Below are 26,534 nucleotides of genomic sequence, written 5' to 3' on the forward strand. Positions count from 1 at the left end.
AATGAGTGAGGAAGGGAAAGAAAAAAAATTAAGAAAAAATACACTCTAATTAAAAGGAACTATATTCGTGGACAACGAAAAGCGGGATCATTAATTGTGGTCTTGGGCCATTTTAAGCAAAAGTATATAGTAACCATATATTTTTGGAATCAGTGTGAATAAAGCTATCATATGAAACAGGGAGTGACATTTTCTTAACCGGAAGTAGCCAATTATCTCCCTTATTTTAAGCAAAAGTATATAGAAACCATATATTTTTGGAATCAGTGTGAATAAAGCTATCATATGAAACTGGGAGTGACATTTTCTAGACCAGAAGTAGCAAATTATCTCCCTTATTTCAGATAAAAGTAAAGGACAATATGGAACACTCCAAAAATTGGTGACCAGAAAGATCTTTAGATTTTGTATGTTCATAGTTTTTACATGATAAAATCTTTTTCTTTTTTTCAGATACTATAGAAAATAATAAAAGTGATATTTATTATAATCCATCAAGACGAAAAGAAGCAGAATTTGATGAAAACCAGACATTGCACAATGGTAGTTATATATATTTCAACCCTGCCAGAAGGAAGCGAGCTACACCCAGAAAATTGGTGAAGACAGTGGAAACTTTAGTGGTTGTAGATAAACATGTTTACTGGAAACATGGAAGAAATAACATCACAACATATGTACTTAGTATGTTTAATATTGTAAGTATGAACAAAGACAAGAGAAAAAATGTTCCTTGTCAATGCATTATCCTCAACATTTTTATGAAATAAGAGATGTGGTATGGTTACCAATGAGACAACCATCTACCAGAGACCAACAGACGTAGATTTGAGCAAATATAGGTAGCCTTCAACCAGGGTTTAAGCTAGGATTTTGAGGGCTTTAGTCACTTTTGCGCGAGATGAAAATCAACATTATTTTGGGTAACAGCAAGGGACCAAGGATGTATGCATATTACTAGCTATACATCTTTGTCAGACTTTGAAGGACTAAGGCATCAATTTACTAGGCAGTAATTGCATGATTTGACTGATGTGTCACTAAAATATGAAAATTAGGATATAAGATCTGAAAATCTAGTTCTAAATTTTACTTCTATTAGTTTCAGGGGACATTCCTAATCAACTAAAGTTGGGTTCCTTTTTTTAAAACCAGGAATCACAGTATAAATGAACTTGTTGAACTTTGTATTAAAGACTATTACACTGCATAATCATTATCCTTATAAAACGTTTAAATTTCTATAAAGTTGGAACCAAGGATTTGTACAAATTCACATGGAACAATTCCAATTGCTGTAAATTGTAAATTAATCGAGAATTGATCACATTTACTTTCGATTTTCAAATGAAATGTAAACAGGAAGTGACAAGTAGATAATAGATTCAGAATGAATCCGGATTCATCTACAGATTGGTTCGTGTTTAAAAAAAAGGCAGGAAATTTTCATTTTTTTTATCATAATTTGCTTAGTAAGAACTATATTTGTCTCTCTCAATTATTTTGGTACTAAATTTATTTCGTATTTTACGTTTTAGTGTCGATAGGAATACTTTCACGCATGCGCAGTATATCGTAAAGGAAGCACCTGTTTGACTCGTTGATGATGATGAAAGTTTTTAACGTGAAAACATTTCTGAACATTTTGAATAAAGTTCTATCTTTTTAATCGAAATTGAATGTTTTATATCAAAGATGACGAAATTACGATCATTTGACGAAACTACGACAAACGAACTGCAAACTATGATCGTTTTAGAAATATTGAAATTAAAAAGCGAACTGTCCGGGGGAAAACAATTTTGTTCAAATGACAAAACTACGACAAACGAACTGCAAATTGTGGTCGTTGGCCTTGAGAAATATTGAAATTAAAATGCAGACTGACTAATTTTACTGGGGAAAATAATTAACCGGATTAGTGACCCATCCGATGGGGGTAAGCGGATTAGCTGTAACAGAGACATATAATACATATTATATTTCTCTGGCTGTAATCACAACTTTATAACACCTGTTGTAAATCTTAATTAGCTGAGGGTCATAAACTTGTCAGAAACATGTAGACAGGTAGAATTATAGTATTTTCATGCGAAAATATTTTTACACTTTCCAAATTTAAGTGACGAAATTGATTTGAAATACTTTCGTCATTTTGAAAACAGTTTCGTAAATTACGAAAGTGACCAGCGCTAGCAAAATCACTCTTCAACAATGAGTAAAACACATACCGCATAGCAAGCTACAAAAGACCACAATATAACAAAATTTAAAACGATTCAAATGAGAAAACTAACAGCCTGATTTATGTACAAAATAACAAAAGAAGAAAAAACCAAACAGAATAAACAGTAACAAACAACAAACACTGAATTATAGGCTCCTGACTTAGGACAAGCACTGAATTATAGGCTCCTGACTTAGGACAAGCACTGAATTATAGGCTCCTGACTTAGGACAGGCACAGAATTATAGGCTCCTGACTTAGGACAGTCACAGAATTATAGGCTCCTGACTTAGGACAGGCACAGAATTATAGGCTTCTGACTTAGGACAGGCACAGAATTATAGGCTCCTGACTTAGGACAGGCACTGAATTATAGGCTCCTGACTTAGGACAGGCACAGAATTATAGGCTCCTGACTTAGGACAGGCACAGAATTATAGGCTCCTGACTTAGGACAGGCACTGAATTATAGGCTCCTGACTTAGGACAGTCACAGAATTATAGGCTCCTGACTTAGGACAGGCACTGAATTATAGGCTTCTGACTTAGGACAGGCACAGAATTATAGGCTCCTGACTTAGGACAGGCACAGAATTATAGGCTCCTGACTTAGGACAGGCACAGAATTATAGGCTCCTGACTTAGGACAGGCACAGAATTATAGGCTCCTGACTTAGGACAGGCACAGAATTATAGGCTCCTGACTTAGGACAGGCACTGAATTATAGGCTCCTGACTTAGGACAGGCACAGAATTATAGGCTCCTGACTTAGGACAGGCACTGAATTATAGGCTCCTGACTTAGGACAGGCACAGAATTATAGGCTTCTGACTTAGGACAGGCACAGAATTATAGGCTCCTGACTTAGGACAGGCACTGAATTATAGGCTCCTGACTTAGGACAGGCACAGAATTATAGGCTCCTGACTTAGGACAGGCACAGAATTATAGGCTTCTGACTTAGGACAGGCACAGAATTATAGGCTCCTGACTTAGGACAGGCACTGAATTATAGGCTCCTGACTTAGGACAGGCACAGAATTATAGGCTTCTGACTTAGGACAGGCACAGAATTATAGGCTCCTGACTTAGGACAAGCACTGAATTATAGGCTCCTGACTTAGGACAGTCACAGAATTATAGGCTCCTGACTTAGGACAGGCACTGAATTATAGGCTCCTGACTTAGGACAGGCACAGAATTATAGGCTCCTGACTTAGGACAGGCACAGAATTATAGGCTTCTGACTTAGGACAGGCACAGAATTATAGGCTCCTGACTTAGGACAGGCACAGAATTATAGGCTCCTGACTTAGGACAGGCACAGAATTATAGGCTCCTGACTTAGGACAGGCACAGAATTATAGGCTCCTGACTTAGGACAGGCACAGAATTATAGGCTCCTGACTTAGGACAGGCACAGAATTATAGGCTCCTGACTTAGGACAGGCACAGAATTATAGGCTCCTGACTTAGGACAGGCACAGAATTATAGGCTCCTGACTTAGGACAGACACTGAATTATAGGCTCCTGACTTAGGACAGGCACAGAATTATAGGCTCCTGACTTAGGACAGGCACTGAATTATAGGCTCCTGACTTAGGACAGGCACTGAATTATAGGCTCCTGACTTAGGACAGGCACTGAATTATAGGCTCCTGACTTAGGACAGGCACTGAATTATAGGCTCCTGACTTAGGACAGGCACAGAATTATAGGCTCCTGACTTAGGACAGGCACAGAATTATAGGCTCCTGACTTAGGACAGGCACAGAATTATAGGCTCCTGACTTAGGACAGGCACAGAATTATAGGCTCCTGACTTAGGACAGGCACAGAATTATAGGCTCCTGACTTAGGACAGACACTGAATTATAGGCTCCTGACTTAGGACAGGCACAGAATTATAGGCTCCTGACTTAGGACAGGCACTGAATTATAGGCTCCTGACTTAGGACAGGCACTGAATTATAGGCTCCTGACTTAGGACAGGCACTGAATTATAGGCTCCTGACTTAGGACAGGCACTGAATTATAGGCTCCTGACTTAGGACAGGCACAGAATTATAGGCTCCTGACTTAGGACAGGCACAGAATTATAGGCTCCTGACTTAGGACAGGCACAGAATTATAGGCTCCTGACTTAGGACAGGCACTGAATTATAGGCTCCTGACTTAGGACAGGCACTGAATTATAGGCTCCTGACTTAGGACAGGCACAGAATTATAGGCTCCTGACTTAGGACAGGCACAGAATTATAGGCTCCTGACTTAGGACAGGCACAGAATTATAGGCTCCTGACTTAGGACAGTCACAGAATTATAGGCTCCTGACTTAGGACAGGCACTGAATTATAGGCTCCTGACTTAGGACAGGCACAGAATTATAGGCTCCTGACTTAGGACAGGCACAGAATTATAGGCTCCTGACTTAGGACAGGCACTGAATTATAGGCTCCTGACTTAGGACAGGCACAGAATTATAGGCTCCTGACTTAGGACAGGCACTGAATTATAGGCTCCTGACTTAGGACAGGCACAGAATTATAGGCTCCTGACTTAGGACAGGCACATACAGATTGTGGTGAGGTTAACTATGTGAATTATAGGCTCCTGACTTAGGACAGGCACATACAGATTGTGGTGAGGTTAACTATGTGAATTATAGGCTCCTGACTTAGGACAGGCACATACAGATTGTGGCAAGGTTAACTATGTGAATTATAGGCTCCTGAACTTAGGACAGGCACATACAGATTGTGGCCAGGTTAACTATGTGAATTATAGGCTCCTGACTTAGGACAGGCACATACAGATTGTGGCCAGGTTAACTATGTGAATAATAGGCTCCTGACTTAGGACAGGCATATACAGATTGTGGCCAGGTTAACTATGTGAATTATAGGCTCCTGACTTAGGACAGGCACATACAGATTGTGGCCAGGTTAACTATGTTTGTAGGCTCCCAACCCTCCCACTGACTTTGGACAGCGGTGTAACAGAACAATAAAAGAACAAACTATAAAAAACTGTCAATTTTTATATATTTTTTTGGACAGAGGATGTATTTTAGTTTAAAACAAAAGTTTGTGTATCTTGAAATAACTGTATAAAATTTATTAAACATTACATTACATAATGAGATCTTTTGATTTGGAGTGAAACTAAGTTCTGTTTTTATTTAAATATGATTTATTTTATGGTTATTTTTACAGTCGTCATGGTCATGAAGGACTGTACTAGGTTTTTTGCCTTTTGTATTTGGTTAGAAAAAAGAAGTATAGTCATATTTGTAAGAAAATTAAAAGTAATAAGATGGTAATGTTTATAAAACAATTTCATAGTTTAGAAGTAATGATTCTTTTGTTCACACCCTGAAAAAAGTTTAGAATAGGATGTTATTCTTTTTTTATGACAGAATGTACCCAATATCTGATATTTTCAGAAATCAGAGAAAAAAAACACAAGATAAGTGAGCGGCTAATCACAATATTTTAAGATGATAATTGCACAACTGACATGCTTTACCTATGTTTTCTTTTTAACAGGTGTCTCAATTGTTCCAAGAGAGTGGTATAAGATATAGAGTCAAGATTGTTGTTGTTGGTTTGGTTATCTTGGAAAGTAATGAGGTATGTTACTTAATTGATACCCCCCCCCCCCCCCCCCCTCACTTAGCACAGAGAGACAACTTGGTCTGACTTCATACAATGGCTAGTGTATTATATGATTGATAGGAAGAGATATATTAGAAACCACTTGGACATGAATAAGGCCCTCAAGGGACAATGCGGTTCATTAGGCCTTCTACAGTGAGAAAAACCCAAGACATGATAAAATGTGAACCTATTCAAAGGACAAGACCAGATAACTGATTTATGCTTATGCTTAAACAATAAACCAAAATCAACTATTGCATGCAGTAACCACTAATTTATAAATTTCTGACTTGTGACAAGCACTTAAAGAATGTGATGGGGTTTAACATTTTTCTGAGCACATAACATTCCTCTAACCAGGGACAGCTGTTTAATAGCAGCTATACAATATGTAAAAATCAGTCGAAAGGGCTTTCCTCATCTAAATGACACAAAGCACATAAGTAATCAACAAAAAGATAAAAGAAACAATTGAACTGATCTTAGAGATAAGAAGTTTAATACTAAACACTATAGTTGAAAGCACATTTAAACTAACAAAATCAAGTTTTAGCAGACTTAAAATTCAATCAGTACACATCTTTTTTATGAAACTATTACATGTTTCTTACTAAAGATAAATTCCATGGCATCATAATGTAACAAAATTGAATTTATTCTCACATCTTTTAATAAGGCTTGAGTGTCCCAACATTTTGTCAGAATATACTTGTTTTAATTTTCTGCAAGTTTTTTTTTTCTTCAGCCAGGTTTGAATATAAACAACAATGCAGACAAGACATTGAACAGTTTCTGTCAGTGGCAGGCTTTGATAAAGAAAGGGAGACAAAAAAAACATGACCATGCCGTACTCCTTACAGGACTTGATATATGTGCCTTCAGCGACAAACCATGTGATACATTAGGTAATGTGAAGGAAAATGATAAAAACTTCGTAAAAATTGGGTCCATTTCTTGAGTTCAAAGTGAAGTTTAACATTTTCCAAAGTCTAGATACACATATATATAAAATACTGCAGGCAACACACATCTTTCTTAAATAAAACATGCACATTTAAAATTAAGGCAAATTAAATGCAATATTTCGTTTTCAGTCAACAGTTATGTTTTACCATGAATAACCAGTAATAGTCCTTGCATATTCATAAGTGCAATTTGAATTGTTAACACTATACAAAAATTGTATAAACAACACAAATAACACACCACATCTAACCATGTATAGTAGTTTCACAATTGTTAGTTTTTGGTACAAATTTGTAGAAATCTAGTTAGTTTTAATATAACCTTGAAATTAATGCAAAGTTTACAGAAAATTTTCATTTTAGTGGCGACCATATGGGTTTCAACCACAGAAGTCAAATATTAAAAGTCTGATAAGTCAATTTCAAATTGGTCATTAGACAAGAATTCCATTAAGAAGCTAATTGAAATGAGTCATAAACACCAAATTCTGTGAAAATGAGAATTTTCTTAATATCATTTTTTTACATCTCAAAAACACATTTTTGACCAAAAAACTAAAAATGTTGCCTAATTTGTGATTTAGTTATATGCAATAGAAATTTTTACTCTGAAGAGATTAATGGAGGTGGTGCATTTCTTTTGTTGTTGAGTATATATTAAATTTAACTCCATATGTTTTTTGTAGGGTTTGCCCCAATTAACGGTATGTGTGAAGAAGCTAGAAGTTGTATTGTGACTGAGGATAGTGGTTTATCTACAGCCTTTACTATAGCTCATGAGATAGGACACAAGTAAGTTTAGGTCTCATAGAAGATGTATTGTGACTGAGGATAGTGGTTTATCTACAGCCTTTGCTATAGCTCATGAGATAGGACACAAGTAAGTTTAGATCTCATAAAAGTTGTATTGTGACTGAGGATAGTGGTTTATCTACAGCCTTTACTATAGCTCATGAGATAGGACACGAGTAAGTTTAGATCTCATAGAAGTTGTATTGTGACTGAGGATAGTGGTTTGTCTACTGCCTTTACTATAGTGCATGAGATAGGACACAAGTAAGTTTAGATCTCATAGAAGATGTATTGTGACTGAGGATAATGGTTTATCTACAGCCTTTGCTATAGCTCATGAGATATGACAGGAGTAAGTTTAGATCTCATAGAAGATGTATTGTGACTGATGATAGTGGTTTATCTACAGCCTTTACTATAGCTCATGAGATAGGACACAAGTAAGTTTAGATCTCATAGAAGTTGTATTGTGACTGAGGATAGTGGTTTATCTACAGCCTTTACTATAGCTCATGAGATAGGACACAAGTATGTTTAGATCTCATAGTTGATGTATAGATAGTACACAAGTAATTTTAGACCTCATAGAAGTTGTATTGTGACTGAGGATACTGGTTTATCTTCAGCCTTTACTATAGCTCATGAGATAGGACACAAGTACGTTTAGACCTCAAAGAAGTTGTATTGTGACTGAGGATAGTGGTTTGTCTACTGCCTTTACTATAGCTCATGAGATAGGACACAAGTATGTTTAGACCTCATAGAAGTTGTATTGTGACTGAAGATAGTGGTTTCTCTACTGCCTTTACTATAGCTCATGAGATAGGACACAAGTATGTTTAGATCTCACAGAAGTTGTTTTGTGACTGAGGATAGTGGTTTATTTACAGACTTTACTATAGCTCATGAGATAGGACACAAGTAAGTTTAGATCTCATAGAAGTTATATTGTGACTGAGGATAGTGGTTTATCTTCAGCCTTTACTATAGCTCATGAGATAGGACACAAGTAAGTTTAGATCTCATAGAAGTTGTATTGTGACTGAGGATAGTGGTTTATCTTCAGCCTTTACTATAGCTCATGAGATAGGACTCAAGTAAGTTTAGATCTTATAGAAGATGTATTGTGACTAAAGATAGTGGTTTATCTACAGCCTTTACTATAGCTCATGAGATAGGACACAAGTAAGTTTAGATCTCATAGAAGATGTATTGTGACTGAGGATAGTGGTTTATCTACAGCCTTTACTATAGCTCATGAGATAGGACACAAAGTAAGTTTAGATCTCATAAAAGTTGTATTGTGACTGATGATAGAGGTTTATCTACAGCCTTTACTATAGCTCATGAGATAGGACACCAGTAAGTTTAGATCTCATAAAAGTTGTATTGTGACTGATGATAGAGCTTTATCTACAGCCTTTACTATAGTGCATGAGATAGGACACAAGTAAGTTTAGATCTCATAGAAGATGTATTGTGACTGATGATAGAGGTTTATCTACAGCCTTTACTATAGCTCATGAGATAGGACACAAGTAAGTTTAGATCTCATAGAAGTTGTATTGTGACTGAGGATAGTGGTTTAATTACAGCCTTTACTATAGCTCATGAGATAGGACACAAGTATGTTTAGATCTCATAGTTGATGTATAAATAGTACACAAGTAATTTTAGACCTCATAGAAGTTGTATTGTGACTGAGGATACTGGTTTATCTTCAGCCTTTACTATAGCTCATGAGATAGGACACAAGTACATTTAGACCTCAAAGAAGTTGTATTGTGACTGAAGATAGTGGTTTGTCTACTGCCTTTACTATAGCTCATGAGATAGGACACAAGTATGTTTAGACCTCATAGAAGTTGTATTGTGACTGAGGATAGTGGTTTCTCTACTGCCTTTACTATAGCTCATGAGATAGGACACAAGTATGTTTAGATCTCACAGAAGTTGTTTTGTGACTAAGGATAGTGGTTTATTTACAGACTTTACTATAGCTCATGAGATAGGACACAAATAAGTTTAGATCTCATAGAAGTTGTATTATGACTGAGGATAGTGGTTTATCTTCAGCCTTTACTATAGCTCATGAGATAGGACACAAGTAAATTTAGATCTCATAGAAGATGTATTGTGACTGAGGATAGTGGTTTATCTACAGCCTTTACTATAGCTCATGAGATAGGACACAAGTAAGTTTAGATCTCATAAAAGTTGTATTGTGACTGATGATAGAGGTTTATCTACAGCCTTTACTATAGCTCATGAGATAGGACACCAGTAAGTTTAGATCTCATAAAAGTTGTATTGTGACTGATGATAGAGCTTTATCTACAGCCTTTACTATAGCTCATGAGATAGGACACAAGTAAGTTTAGATCTCATAGAAGATGTATTGTGACTGATGATAGAGGTTTATCTACAGCCTTTAATATAGCTCATGAGATAGGACACAAGTAAGTTTAGATCTCATAGAAGTTGTATTGTGACTGAAGATAGTGGCTTATCTACAGCCTTTACTATAGCTCATGAGATAGGACACAAGTAAGTTTAGGTCTCATAGAAGTTGTATTGTGACTGAGGATAATGGTTTATCTTCAGCCTTTACTATAGCTCATGAGATAGGACACAAGTAAGTTAAGATCTCATAGAAGATGTATTGTGACTGAGGATAATGGTTTATCTTCAGCCTTTACTATAGCTCATGAGATAGGACACAAGTATGTTTTGATATATTATTTACCATTAAATTGTTGTTTTCTTGAGAAAAAAAATCATAAGAGGAATTCAAAAAAACATGTATTAGAATATTTTTTCAGAGAAAGTAGAAATCCAGGGAGATTTATACAATCCAGAAAACAGATTCATACAGCTTTTTGTAATAAGATAGTAAACACATAAATATTGATAAATATGTTTTTCCTCAGCTTTGGTATGATGCATGATGGTACAGACAATCCATGTAGATCTAATGCTGGAACAATAATGTCACCCACACTCAGTTCTAGGACAGGGTTGTTCAGATGGTCCAGATGTAGTAAACATTACCTTGACAGGTATTTCAAGTAAGTATTAAGTAAAATAACAAAAATACCGAACTCCAAGGGAAATCCAAGGGAAATTCAAAATGGAAAGTCCTTTATGAAATGGCAAAATCAAAAGTTTAAACACATCAAACGAATGGACAACAACTGTCATATTCCTGACTTGGTACTGGCATTTACTAATGTAGAAAATGGTGGATTAAACCTGGTTTTATAGCTAGCTAAACCTCTTGCTTATATGACAGTCATATAGAATGAGTATGACACACTTATACACTGAATACCAGACTCTATCGTTCTTACATATTTTTTCAGATGCTTAAATTGTCGAATTAGTTAAATATGCCTCTTGCCTTTTGTTGAGAAGAATGTCTGCTATATAATTTGGAAAATTCTTACATAACTTGTTGTTCCAACTAGTAATTGAAAAATGTTATTCTAGTGCTCTAGATGTTCCATTTGACTGAATATATGAAAATTTTGATATTCATGATAATCTATTTAGTTGGTAAATATTAAGCTTGAGATATTAACAATTATGTTTTTTGGTCCAGTGTACAGTGTCTAGTATGTGTATTCCCTTTAAATTGTTCTGCCATTTTAAGCCCTGCCTACAATAGAAGGAGTCATTATTTTTTCTGGTCTGTGTGTCCATCTCTCCTGCATCATGTTTAAGTTTTTGGTTAGGGAAGTTTACCATGAAGTTTTGGTCACATCAACTCAAGTTAGTAAACACAAGTTCATTGTTATATTAATAGATTTCAAGAATATATGCCAAATAAGGGTTAAGACTCGAATTTCATGGTTCACTGAACATGGAAATGTGATGTGATGGTGTGAGCAGGGCATGGTGTCCCTCCTATGGACATATATTCTTGTTGTGTATTAGTGTTTTAACTTTGTTCAGTTTAAGAATTATTAATGTCTACATAAGAATGACTGGTATCCACAATGTATAAAGTTAATTTGTATTTTTAGTACCATACAGGCATCATGTCTTGAGAACAGACCTCATGGACTTGGAGAATTACAGTTCCCAGACAGACTGCCAGGAGAACTGTTTGATGCAGACACTCAGTGTAGATGGCAATTTGGAAGAAATGCAAGACTCTGCATATTTGATTTTGGAAAGGTTTGTGCCCAAACAACCTTTTCATTTCAAATTTTATTGTTAATTATTGAAAAACTAGCATAAACTACACTTATTTAAATAACTAGTGGTAACAAATTCCTTTAAAATGAATTGAAGGTGTTTACTGTTAAGTCTTTAAATTCATTATGGTTTAAATATTCATGTCTTTATTTGTGGGTAAAATTTAACTACAAAATTTAGTGTTTTTTAAACAGCACTATACGTACTGACTGACATCTTTGAGACAAATTACCAGAGGATCGAGGGTGTGATAAGACATTCTGCTTACCTGTTACCTGACATATCTAAAGCATTACTATAATATGACATCCTTCTTTTGCTTTGTAAACCATGCCTTGTTCTAATTCCAATTAAACATGGGAGACACATGCTTGACATGCTTCCCAAGTCAGGAGCCTGTAATTTGGTTGTTGTATGTCATAAATCTTGCCAAGTAGTTGGTTTTCTTGTTTGAATTGTTTCACATTTTGTCATTTCTGGGCCTTTGATAGCTGATTATACAGTATGGGTTTTGCTCATTGTTGAAAGTCATACAATGAATAACCTTTAAAATTGAGAATGGAAATGGGGAATGTGTCAAAGAGACAACAACCCGACCATAGAGCAGACAACAGCCGATGGCCACCAATGGGTCTTCAATGCAGCGAGAAACTCCCGCACCCAGGGGCGTCCTTCAGCTGGCCCCTAAACAAATATGTATACTAGTTCAGTGATAATGGATGTCATACTAAACTCCAAAATATACACAGGAAACTAAAAATAAAAATGATACAAGACTAACAAAGGCCAGAGGCTCCTGACTTGGGACAGGCGCAAAAACGCAGCACAACAGTACGCATAGTAAAACTCAGTAAAAGAGAAGTCTGAGTCCGATGTCAGAAAAGGAAACAATAGAAAATAAACAAAATGACAATAATACATAAATAACAACAGACTACTAGCAGTTACTGACATGCCAGCGCCAGACCTCAATTAAACTGATTGAAAGATTATGTCTTCATCATATGAATATCAGGCACAATCCCTCCTGTTAGGGATTTAGTATTATACTGTCATAAAATATATGAGAAGAACATAACCCGTGTCATGCCAACAACTGGTTTTAGAATAAATGTGTTTAATTCGATGCAAAGACCCTATAAGTGAATCAATATTAAAGCCAAAATATGCAATCTTTAATGACCTGACAACAGTATCGTAACTATATCCCTTCTTAATAAGTCTGTTTAAAGGTTTTGTTAGCTTTTGAGGTGAATACTGATATTTTTGTGCTTTGTAAAGAATATTACCATAAAAGATTGGATGTGAAATACCCGAACTTATAAGATGTCTGCATGTTGAGTTATATTTACAAATGATGTCCTTTAGTTGTTTACATCTGCATCAAAGTCTCAAAAGGCACATTTCTGTAGGAGATGCTTGTTATCAAATTTAATAAATCTTTAAGAAAAAGTAAGTTTTTTTTTGTATTTGTTCAATTTTAAATCATAAGCAGTTGTTTGCCAGAACACTTTTGCTTCATCAAATCAACATGGATGTCCTGCTGTTTTTAATGTTGGCTGACTGAACTGGTGTTTACTGGTGACACAAATTTTACTTATTATATAACCTTCAGCTATCACATAGTCTAATGTAGTGTTAATGGCTAATACTTGATGTATTTCAGAGAGAGATTTGTCAGAAGTTATGGTGTTATAAAGGAGGATTGATGTGTGAGACAAAGTTCCTACCAGCAGCAGACGGTACTTCATGTGGTAATGGTATGGTAGGTAGGCATATTTTGTCATGGTAGCTTACTTGTGCTCAGTCTCAGAAATGTCCAGGATATTCAGCAGGTCTGAAGAGTTTGTTTTTCAGGACTACAGGCCTTTTCAATTATGTTTTTATCATGTTACTTGTGCTTTTAATAGGCTTTTGGACAAGGGCTTTTCTAATGCTTATGATATTATGAGCTAGAACATAACTTTCTAGATGAAACACCTTCGATAAACTGCAAAATTACTTTCTAGATAAATAAGAAAAAAAAAATTTTTTTTTGAATGAATTAATTTCCTGTTTATGTGAAATGCAGATTTTCTTCATAGATACAGTATTAAACCATTGGAAAATACATATACTGCTATTACCTTTTTAGCACCAAACAGAAATTGATTTGTGGATTTCTTACTAAAGAATTATAGTTCACATTAAGCTTGAAAAGACCCAGTGTTTGTGGACTTAAATTGACTGTCATTCCTTGACCAAGGAGAAAGAACATAAATTTGTTAACAGAGTTCATTGATAGTTCACAAAAGAAATATTTCATTCACTTTGTACATAAGAATATTATACCAAATCAAGATATGCTAGAAGGGAGATAATTATGGACAAGTTCTTATTCCTAAATTTTGATTTAAATATTCCAGTGGTGTAAACAGGGTAATTGTGAGTCATATGGAAGAAAAGGTCCACAGCCTAGAGATGGAAATTGGTCTATTTGGGCAGAATGGGAACAGTGCTCCAGGACCTGTGGAGGAGGGGTTAAAAAAAGGAATAGACTCTGCAGTAATCCTTTGTAAGTTTCAGAGATAAAAATGTTAGAATTTCATTTGAATTTTATTATTAAGATGATTGTTATTTTTATTGATGCTGGACACCTTCAGGTCTAGCTGTATAATTTTCATTTATTATGTTCGCAACCAAATATTTAGACATATGGAATTTTGAATGAATGCCAAGGTAGGGAGGTTCTTTAAATATGGATTCTTCAATTGAAAATGCTTGAACCAATCCTGCAATAGTAAAATCTTTTTTCAATTACCAAGTGTGCAGATATATCTACTGTACAGAAATTATTGTGAGGTTTTTAAGCAGTTAAGCTGCTTTATGCGAGCACCCTAGATTTGTGCTCTACCCAATAAATGCTGAAATATGTGCCATTGTTATTATCTGGCTGGCTATTATGTTATTTATAACTAATTGAACACTTTTTTCATACTTTTTATTCTGGAATACAAAAAATATGACCAGAAAACCTTAAATGATGGTCGAACCACCCAAAAGTTTTGAAGTTGCACATAGAAAGTAGTGCTTGCTTGAAATCCTTATGTAGATAATTATCCCCTGTGCTTTTGGCTAAGATGTCAAAGAACAATTGTCTGAAATATTTAATCGCCGAAAATCTCTAATTACAAGTCGTTTACATTTGCCAAATGGCAAAAAGTGCAGGAATATTGTATAACGGCTGTGACTAATATGAGGACACGGTGTTAAGTCTCAGTTGGCGGTAATTTTAACTTCGTCGACAAAACGTAAATCAAGGACGTTCTAAATTTGGTGGATTCAGATAATACGAAGGTAATTAATATTAATCATTTTATTCGTTTTTGTCTGAGATGATTATGATTATTTAAATCATTTTCATTAAATGTATGCTCATTTGTTTTCTTGTTAACACTATTCCGTTTATCTCGTAAATGAGCTTCATGCTTGTCAAATCAAGTTGTTATTGTTATTGAATGAAATAAAACGAGATCTGATTGGTTGATTTCAAGGTCATTTCAAGATGGTTTCCTTTGTGTTTTTAGTTCAGGCTTTGGTGTTACAGACTGCTACATGTGCTTTGATTTAGCTCAATGTGCTTCAAATAATATTGAGATTAAAACTTTAACAATTGTTTTCTAAAGGACGGCATTATTTAACTTCCAAAGTTGCATATTTTTGTAAAATATTAAGTCCGAATTTGTGATGCGTCTCACAACGTAATTGTTTTTGATTTACAAGGATTTTTCAATTTCCGGTTTTGAAAAATACAACTTTTTCGATGGTTCATTTTATAAATTTTTCATATTTAAACACTCGTGAAGTGTATAGAATCATTTCTATGCGTTTCCTTCAGCAACTTGATGCTGGTAAACGACTTTTCCATGAAAATACTGCAAAAAGAAATCGCATGATACGAAAAGAAGGTAACGTTAACATTGTCAACAAGCAGTTTTTTTCTTAATTCCTATTACAGTTATTTAAAGTTCAAATAAATGTTTTTTTTTATTATGATATTAGTAATGGAAGACAGTGAAACCGTTATCAAGATATTTTAATTCACTTATAATTTCAGATAAAATTTAGAATGGAAATAGGGAATGTGTCAAAGAGACAACAACCCGATCAAAGTCAAAGAGCAGACAACAGCCGAAGGTTACCAATGGATCTTCAATGCAGCGAGAAACTCCCACATCCGGAGGCTTGCTTCAGCTGGCCCCTTAACAAACATGTATACTAGTTCAGTGATAATGGACTCCATACTAAAATCAGAAATATACACAAGAAATTAAAATTAAAAATCATACAACACTAACAAAGGCCAGGGGCTCCTGACTTTGAACCCCAGAGAACCCAGAGAATATGAACATTAATTATCACAGCATCAATGAAAATGGACAAAGCTAATACATAAATATTTTAGACATGAAGTTTTTTTGCTACATTGTATTTGTCAACATAAGCAATATTATACCTATTTCTATTTGTATTTGTGTCTGTTTCTGTTTCAACTTGATTCCAACCTTTGGCAGTGGCTAATACTAGAAGAGGCAAGGCATACATTTACATGTACAATACATGATTCTCTGTAGCACCTGGATTATCCACAATAATTCCATAACAGCAATGAAACTCTAGACTACTATGTACATGTATATCTACATATATGATCAATGTTGAAGATTTTTATGCCAGGTCTCATCATGTCGACTAGTCCGACAAGTTTTGGTTCAGTTTTCTGACAGGAATAATTATAAACTTGTCAGCAGTAACAACACATGAATATTAGTTATTATTAATTGGGCCTATCGGTCTAGCAATTTTTATACGCCCGTCAAATTTTGGACGGGACGTATTATGTTATACAAATGTCCGGCGTCCATCCGTCTGTCTGTCCGTCTGTCTGTCCGGCGTAAACATGTCGCACCGTAACTTGAGAAAGACTTATCCAAATTTCATGAAACTTAACATAGTTGTTTCTTATGATAGTCAAACGATCTGTATACTTTTTGGTGAAAATAAGATTAAAACTTTTTGAGTTACGGGACTTAGTAACTAAAACAGGTGTGTGTTTTTTTTCACATGTCGCGCCGTATCTCAAAAACTATTTATGATTATTGCTTAAAACTTTACACACTTCTTAGTTATATTAATCTTAAGATCTGTATACTTTTTGGTGATGATTCAAAATTTATTTTTGAGTAATTGAGTATTTTGTTAAAAAAGGGGGAGGGGTTTTTCACATGTCGCGCTGTATCTCAAAAACAGTTTATGATTATTGCTTAAAACTTTACACACTTCTTAGTTATATTAACCTTAAGATCTGTATACTTTTTGGTGATGATTCAAAATTTTATTTTTGAGTTATTGAGTATTTTGTAAAAAAAAGGGGGAGGGGTTTTTCACATGTCACGCCATATCTCAAAAATGATTTATGATTATTGCTTAAAATTTTATAACACTTCTTAGTTATATTAATCTAAAGATCTGTATACATTTTGGTTTTGATTCAAAAATTTTTTTTTGAGATATTGATTTTTTTTTTTTAAAAGGGGTGTTTTCGCATGTCGCACCGTATCTCAAAAACGATTTATGATTATTGCTTAAAATTTTACACACTTCTTAGTTATATTAATCTAAAGATCTGTATACTTTTTGGTTTTGATTCAAAATTTTATTTTAGAGATATTGAGTTTTTTGTAAAAAAAAAGGGGGGGTTTTCGCATGTCACGCTGTATGTCAGAAACTATTTATGCTTATTGCATAAAAATTCACACACAAGACGACGGGCGTATCATGCGCTCATGGCGCAGCTGTTTATTATTATTGTGCACTAAGAAGTATGCCTAGTAATCCAAAACTTATTGCATGAAGTTATATAAAGATAGTGGAATTCATGATATTGATGCATTGTGCAGAAACATGAAATATTTTAGTTTGTATTCTTAACAATCCAAGAGTAAGGTTAAATTGTACCAAGGAGAATTACGTATTACAATAATTACGCAGCAGTATTTTGATTGTGGATTCTTTTCAATTTTATTATTTACTGAATGCATATTTGTCACTTGTTTAATGCCTTGTTCAAACGTAAGTTTAATTTGAATTGAATGTGAACCAAGTTCACACAATATTCTTTTTTTCATTTTGAATTGAATTCAAATCTAATGGGAATGGAATTCGCTAATCGCGTTCACACACTCTTCTTTTTAGCTCACCTGGCCCAAAGGGCCAGGTGAGCTTTTCTCATCACTTGGCATCCGTCGTCCATCGTCCGTAAACTTTTACAAAAATCTTCTCCTCTGAAACTACTGAACCAAATTTGACCAAACTTGGCCACAATCATCATTGGGGTATATAGTTTAAAAAATGTGTCCGGTGACCCGGCCAACCAACCAAGATGGCCTCCATGGCTAATCTGACATGGAGTAAAATTGTTAATCAGGTCAAGATCTATCTGCCCTGAAATTTTCAGATGAATCTGACAACCCGTTGTTGGGTTACTGCCCCTGAATTGGTAATTTTAAGGAAATTTTGCCGTTTTTTGTTATCTTAAATATTATTATAGATAGAGATAAACTGTAAACAGCAATAATGTTCAGCAAAGTAAGATCTACAAATAAGTCAACTTGACCAAAATGGTCAGTTGACCCCTTAAGGAGTTATTGCCCTTATAGTCAATTTTTAACCATTTTTTCGTAAATTTTTGTAATCTTTTACAAAAATCTTCTCCTCTGAAACTACTAAGACAAATTTAACCAAATTTGTCCACAATCATCATTAGGGTGTCTAGTTTAAAAAATGTGTCCGATGACCCTGCCCGTGAACCAAGATGACCGACATGGCTAAAAAATAGTACATAGGGTAAAATGTAGATTTTGTCTCATATCTCTGAAACCAAAGCATTAAGAGCAAATCTGACAATTATTAAATTGTTCATTAGGTCAAGATCTATCTGCCCTGAAATTTTCAGACCAATCAGGCAACACGTTGTTGGGTTGCTGCCCCTGAATTGGTAATTTTAAGGAAATTTTGCAACTTTTGGTTATTATCTTGAATATTATTATAGATAGAGATAAACTGCAAACAGCAATAATGTACAGCAAAGTAAGATCTACAAATAAGTCAACATGACCAAAATTGTCAATTGACCCCTTAAGGAGTTATTGCCCTTTATAGTCAATTTTTTATACGCCCGTTTACGCAACGTATTATGGTATACCGTTGTCCGTCTGTCCATCCGTCGTCAACATGTCAGACATTAACTCAAATACGCTTTAACCAATTTGCATAAAACTTTGGTGAATTGTTTATATCTATTGACGTGAGCTCCCTTTCGTTTTTTATAAATTTTAGATTTTACATTTCCGAGTTATGGGGTTTTATTCATTAAAAAAAGGGGGATTTTCCAGTTTTCGGACAATAACTCAAGAATGCTTTCACCAACTTGCAAGAAATTGTGGTGAATTGTTTATATCTATTGACATGAGCTCCCTTTTGAGTTTTATATATTTTAGATTTCACGTTTCCGAGTTGTAGGGTTTTATTCATAAAAAAAGGGGGATTTCCCAGTTTTTGGACAAAAAATCAAAAATGCTTTCAGCAGTTCTTATTAAACTTTGGTGAATTGTTTATATCTATTGATGTAAGCTCCGTTTAGAATTTTATAAATTTTACATTTTACATTTCTGAGTTATGGGGTTTTATTCATTATAAAAGGGGGGATTTTCCAGTTTTCGGACAATAACTCAAAAATGCTGTCAGTAATTCTCGTGAAACTTTGGTGAATTGTTTATATCTATTGATGTAAGCTCCCTTTACATTTTCATAAATTTCTAATATGACATTGAGAATTAATTGAACTTTAATTGTTTATAGTCTGACAACAGATTTACTAGGTATTGCGCAACAGCACAGTGTATTGCACAACAGCAAGAAATCTTCAATTGAATATAAATTCAATTCATATAACCAATTTCAAGTTCTTTGACTACATTTATTCAGAAGCCTATTATATGTCAAATATTTAATACAATCCAAATTCAGACCTGTATCAAGCTTGAATATTGTGTCCATTTTTGCCCCAACTGTTCAGGGTTGGACCTCTGCGGGTGTATCCAGCTGCGCTCAGCGAAGCAGTTTATTAGAATTTTCATAAATTTTGTAAATTTTTGTAAATTTTTACAAAATATTTTCCACTGTAACTACTGGGCCAAGTTCATTATAGATAGAGATAATTGTAAGCAGCAAGAATGTTCAGTAAAGTAAGATCTACAAACACATCACCATCACCAAAACACAATTTTGTCATGAATCCATCTGTGTCCTTTGTTTAATATGCACATAGACCAAGGTGAGCGACACAGGCTCTTTAGAGCCTCTAGTTTTAATTCGAATCTAATTCAAATTGGCTAATTAGCATTATCCAAATCTCATTAGAAATACCTTTTTGAGTTAATTCGATTAAACTTTGGTGTGAACACTTTCTAAATTGTAATTCAAATTAAACTATAATAGATTAATTGATAAATTGAATTAAAAGTTAACGTCATTTGGACAGTAAAGCGATTTTGACGCGTATTGCAATTTGAAGTACAATTTACATTTGGACATTAATAAAATTGAGAATGGAAATGGGGAATGTGTCAAAGAGACAACAACCCGACCATAGAGCAGACAACAGCCGAAGGCCACCAATGGGTCTTCAATGCAGCGAGAAACTCCCGCACCCGGAGGCGTCCTTCAGCTGGCCCCTAAACAAATATGTATACTAGTTAAGTGATAATGGACGTCATACTAAACTCCAAATTATACACAAGAAACTAAAATTAAAAATGATACAAGACTAACAAAGGCCAGAGGCTCCTGACTTGGGACAGGCGCAAAAACGCAGCGGGGTTAAACATGTTTTTTGAGATCTCAACCCTCCCCCTATACCTCTAGCAAATGTAGAAAAAACAAACGCACAACAGTACGCACAGTAAAACTCAGTTAAACATGTTAAACTTTTCGAATGGGTATTAAACTATAAATTCAAATCAGTTAATGCGAATCGAATTCGAATTAAGTGTGAACACAGCATTAATATATCTAAGAAATGAGGAATATAAAATTATTAAAAAAAGATGGCCAAATATTTGTATTAATTTTGTTGCAATTTTTGTCTTGCCTTGACAGAGTCGAAAAGAGAGACATCTATATATATATATAGGCATGCTGTTTTGGTGGCATCAACAATGTATTAGCTTGAGATTTTGTGATAAGGTCTAGGTTATGGTAGGTCAATGATATTTGGTAAGCAGTTGTGTAAGCATAGGCACATTTCATTACCATGGAGAATATTTGGCCCCACCCCCTTAGTCATGGTCTATTGACCTCGAAACGTTGCATAGTTTACATATGTATAAGTTTGTGATTAGGTCATTTTAGGGGGAACCAATAGTATTAGGTCAATGCTATTTGGTGTGCAGTTGTATAAACTTTGTCATTTCTAATTTCCATTTAGATTATTTGGCCCCCCCCCCCCCCCCCCCCTCAATCATGCTCTTTTTACTTGGAACCTTATGTTACTTTGAAAATTCATTTATTAGCTTTTGATTAGGTTAGTTTTAGGGAAACCAATAATGGTAGGTCAATGATAATTGGCATGCAGGTGTAGAAGCATTAGTATGTCTCATTTTCATAGCGGATATTTGGTCCTTACCCCTCAGTCATATACATGATCTATTGACTTTGAAACTTTTACTTAGTTTACATAAATTAGTTTGTGATTATTATGATGATGTCAGTTTAATATTACCAGTAATCTTAAGTCAAAGCTATTTGGTATGCAAACGTATTGGTATTTAAAAGGTTCATTTCCATGGATATTATTTAACCCCACCTCCTCATTATGGTTCATTGACTTAGAAATTAAATTTGTGTTAAGGTTTGTTTAAAGGGAACGACTTATGAAAAGTCAATGGTATTTGGTAAGCAGTTGTATAAACATTGGCACATCTCATTTCCATGGAGATTGTTCAGCCCTGTACCATCAGTCATGGTTCATTGTCTTTGAATATATTTTGCATGTTAAAGTATTCCTTTTTTAATTGTAACATTTGCATTATCAAAATAACAAATAGGCAAAACATGTCTCTGTGTGAACAGCTTATTATAGATTAGACATGTACAATTATTATAAAAATAAGAAGATGTGGAATGATTGCCAATGAGACAACTATCCACAAAAATTCAAATTAAGTGGATGTAAGCAATTATAGGCAACCGTACAGCCTTCCAAAACATATGTTGCATCATTGCTAGGCCATTTTAACAACATAAGCATGTATTGTAATATAATATACAAGAAAATTACACCACTTCAGATAGTTTCAGGTATGATTTGATATTTGTGCATAGTACTAGTGGCACCAGCTGATCCAACTAAAACCGCTAATATGGCATATTCAAACTCTAGTACATAGTGGAGTTAAACCATATATACAATGTACACCACTGTTGGGACACCATTATCGAAATTATTATTCTGATAAGAATATTCCTCCATGCAGCCTGCAACAATTAGCAAAACCTATACTGCATAGTAAGCTATAAACGACCATGAATTGACAAATGTAAAACAATAAAACTGAAGCATCCTGATTTATGTACAAAACAATTATGAAAAATAAATATGATATACAGCAACAATCACCAAATTAGTGGGTCCTCACTATGGACAGGTACATGCAGAATGTGGCGGCTTAAACATGTTAGCTGACACAAAACTCTCCCCTAACATGGGACAGTGTATGTGCATAATCTCAGACATTGAATCTTTAAAAATTTAAATTGGAAATAACTGTTGAAAGTGGTAGGATTGGATAGCATACACATTTCTGTACAAACATTATTTGATAATTCAGAAATATCTCAGAATAATGCCTGAGATAAATATTTCCACTAATTCTTCCACAATATTCATCTGAACTTCTGCCAAGTTTGCCTTTGGTTTTTTAATTAACTGCCTATAGCGCCCTTGGTGCTTTGATTATTATTGCGAATAATGCGACTGGGTGAAAATCGCAAAAATAAGAAATCGCATTCTGATATCTGATACATATATTTGTAGGCAGATTTTCCTGAAATCGTAATAATAAAACTCGCATTTTTGTCCTTCCTTAAAAAATTGCAATAATAAATTGTCGGGTAATGCAAGTGTTTAAAAGACAAATTCAAAGTTATTTTAGAGTCTCATAAACATGATATATGTAAGTAAATATGGAATAGATGATATTAAATGTTACTTTTACTTTCAGGCCACAGTATGGAGGAAAGAAGTGCCTGGGGAAGTCAGAAATATACAAGCTTTGTAATCTACAGGTATAATACACTCCTTTTGATGATTTTTATAGGTTCATTTTACAAGACAGATATATTTAAATATTTCCAGATATATGATTTTTTTCTATAAATTGAATTAGAAAAACACATGGCGTAGGCTTGTTGAATTGAAAACCAAAATTATTCATGATTTGCAGTGTCAAAGTGACATTTTATAATCTCCCTAGAAAATTAAATTTGATAAACATAAACCTATGTCATTAATACCTGTGCATGTAATATGAATGAAAACAGACATGCACATTAGAAAATGAATGAAAAAAAGTGAGAGAAAAACAACAGCAAAAACCATTGGAAATGCATATTGCAGATCAGGCAGGAGAAATGTGTGGTATTTTAATCGTTTCTTTCTGTACAGTTTTTGATACTCTTTACTCTTATTTATATTCTGTTTGCACTTAATTTGACAGTAATTTTATTCATATACACCATCAAGCAAAGAAGTAATTCAAATTGGTTGATGTTACCTACCTACCCACCTAAAAAGGAGCCTACTCTAAAAATTGTATGACACAAATTGTTTCAATTTTCTTTTAAAGATTATTTCCTGCTCTAATGTTGTTTTCTTGTCTAAAGCATGTAACTTATGTTGTTGGCCCCAAAAAAATAATAAAATCCCTACCTACCTACCCAACCCTACAAGGCATGGGTAGGAAACATTAACAATGATTTTTTTAAGGGTGGCCTCAGTATGTTTAAGATCTGGATGAGCATGCATGTCTAGTACTAAGCAGGGTTAATATTCATATACAACATTAATATATTCTCGTCATGATATGCATGCAATATTTGCCTATAGATGTTGAATACCAATTCATCATCATTGCTTTCAATGGTAACCTTATAATTTTATTTTATTATTTTCATAGGAATGTCCATATGGCAGCAAAGATTTCAGAGAAGAGCAATGTAGCTACTTTAATAAACATAGATTTAGAGGATTTATGTATAAATGGATGCCTTATAAAAGGATATATGATGGTAAGATATTTAATAAACATAAATTTAGAGGATTTATGTATAAATGGATGCCTTATAAAAGGATGTATGATGGTAAGGTATTTAATTAACGTTGTTAATATGAGGTAGTACAAAAGAGGCGAAAGATATCAAAGGGTAAACAAACTGACAACGCCATGGCAAAAAAAGAAAAAGACCAACAGACAAAAAACAGTTCATAAAACACAACATAGAAAACTAAAGACTGTGCAACATGAATGCCAGCAAAAACTGGGGGTGATCTCAGGTGCTACGGAAGGGTAAGCAAATCCTGTTCCACATGTGGCACCCGTTGTGTTGCTTGTGTTAATACAAACCCGGTGATAAGTTTAATTCGGTAGGTCAGATTTGTTGAAAAGGGGATGGGATTGTAGTTACGACGATTGGAACATATCTATTGTCATCTGTGAAACGGATATTCCATAACGGTCAACCAACTCTTGATGGTGTCCGTAAAATTTACGAAGTGATGATTTCAACTTCACCACTTGGAACACTTGGTTTAATATCTTCCTTGTGAGCAATATATAGAGAAAGTCTCATAAATGCTGGAGTCGGTAATTGTAAGAAGTTCAATTTCTATTGTCTTTTTTATTAGAACCTATTTTAGTTGACTGAATTGTCTGTTCTTGTTTACTCTGCTCAAGTAGTAAATCTTAACTTTGGTTAGCTTGAACTATGTCTAAGAACTAGAATTAATTCTATACTGCATTTCAGTAGGGTTTACTATATAGGCCTGTAGTGGTTTTGCTCATTGCTGAAAACCATAGAGTGAATTAAAGTTGCTTAAATCCACATTAATTGGACTCTGGTGGATAGATTTAAAATATTTAAAAATTTTAACAAGGGGAAATAACTCATTATTGATGGGTAATAATTTGTTTGTAGAACATGACCAGTGTAAGTTGTACTGTCAAGCTGATGGATTTAACTTCTATTATGCCTTGTCTAAACAAGTAGATGATGGGACCAGATGTAATGGCTACAGTGATAATATCTGTGTACAAGGGAAATGTAAGGTTGGTGTATTATCTGTGTACTAGGGAAATGTAAGGTTGGTGTATATATAATCTGTGTACAAGAGAAATGTAAGGTTGGTGTATTATCTGTGTACAAGGGAAATGTAAGGTTGGTGCATTATCTGTGTACAAGGGAAATGTAAGGTTGGTGTATTATCTGTGTACAAGGGAAATGTAAGGTTGGTGTAATATCTGTGTACAAGGGAAATGTAAGATTGGTGTATTATCTGTGTACTAGGGAAATATAAGGTTTGTGTATTATCTGTGTACTAGGGAAATGTAAGGTTGGTGTATTATCTGTGTACAAGGGAAATGTAAGGTTGGTGTATTATCTGTGTACTAGGGAAATGTAAGGTTGGTGTATTATCTGTGTACTAGGGAAATGTAAGGTTGGTGTATTATCTGTGTACAAGGGAAATGTAAGGTTGGTGTATTATCTGTGTACAAGGGAAATGTTAGGTTGGTGTTTTATCTGGGTATAAGGGAAATGTAAGGTTGGTGTATTATCTGTGTACAAGGGACATGTAAGGTTGGTGTATTATCTGTGTACTAGGGAAATGTAAGGTTGGTGTATTATCTGTGTGCAAGGGAAATGTAAGGTTGGTGTATATATAATCTGTGTACAAGGCAAATGTAAGGTTGGTGTATTATCTGTGTACTAGGGAAATATAAGGTTGGTGTATTATCTGTGTACATGTGCTTAAGGGAAATGTAAGGTTGGTGTATTATCTGTGTACAAGGGAAATGTAAGGTTGGTGTATATATAATCTGTGTACAAGGCAAATGTAAGGTTGGTGTATTATCTGTGTACTAGGGAAATGTAAGGTTGGTGTATTATCTGTGTACATGTGCTTAAGGGAAATGTAAGGTTGGTGTATTATCTGTGTACAAGGGAAATGTAAGGTTGGTGTATTATCTGTGTACAAGGGAAATGTTAGGTTGGTGTTTTATCTGGGTATAAGGGAAATGTAAGGTTGGTGTATTATCTGTGTACAAGGGACATGTAAGGTTGGTGTATTATCTGTGTACTAGGGAAATGTAAGGTTGGTGTATTATCTGTGTACAAGGGAAATGTAAGGTTGGTGTATTATCTGTGTACAAGGGAAATGTTAGGTTGGTGTTTTATCTGGGTATAAGGGAAATGTAAGGTTGGTGTATTATCTGTGTACAAGGGACATGTAAGGTTGGTGTATTATCTGTGTACTAGGGAAATGTAAGGTTGGTGTATTATCTGTGTACTAGGGAAATGTAAGGTTGGTGTATAT

At 34.5% G+C, this 26,534-nt stretch overlaps 1 protein-coding gene across 1 annotated transcript in view; it reads left to right on the forward strand.

The window, feature by feature from the left end:
* LOC127701049 (A disintegrin and metalloproteinase with thrombospondin motifs 18-like) overlaps nucleotides 1-26,534 on the forward strand; it is a 101,398-nt gene that overhangs the window by 57,499 nt on the left and 17,365 nt on the right. The window contains exons 5-15 of the mRNA XM_052204824.1: nucleotides 454-698; nucleotides 5,778-5,861; nucleotides 6,634-6,793; nucleotides 7,540-7,645; nucleotides 10,576-10,713; nucleotides 11,671-11,824; nucleotides 13,512-13,610; nucleotides 14,251-14,399; nucleotides 23,167-23,230; nucleotides 24,121-24,232; nucleotides 25,139-25,269. Coding sequence (XP_052060784.1) covers nucleotides 454-698; nucleotides 5,778-5,861; nucleotides 6,634-6,793; nucleotides 7,540-7,645; nucleotides 10,576-10,713; nucleotides 11,671-11,824; nucleotides 13,512-13,610; nucleotides 14,251-14,399; nucleotides 23,167-23,230; nucleotides 24,121-24,232; nucleotides 25,139-25,269 — 1,442 coding nt within the window. The remainder of the gene's footprint in view (nucleotides 1-453; nucleotides 699-5,777; nucleotides 5,862-6,633; nucleotides 6,794-7,539; nucleotides 7,646-10,575; nucleotides 10,714-11,670; nucleotides 11,825-13,511; nucleotides 13,611-14,250; nucleotides 14,400-23,166; nucleotides 23,231-24,120; nucleotides 24,233-25,138; nucleotides 25,270-26,534) is intronic.

The sequence above is a fragment of the Mytilus californianus genome, unplaced genomic scaffold, assembly GCF_021869535.1.
Source record: "Mytilus californianus isolate M0D057914Y unplaced genomic scaffold, xbMytCali1.0.p SCAF_5, whole genome shotgun sequence".
Lineage (NCBI taxonomy): Eukaryota > Metazoa > Mollusca > Bivalvia > Mytilida > Mytilidae > Mytilus > Mytilus californianus.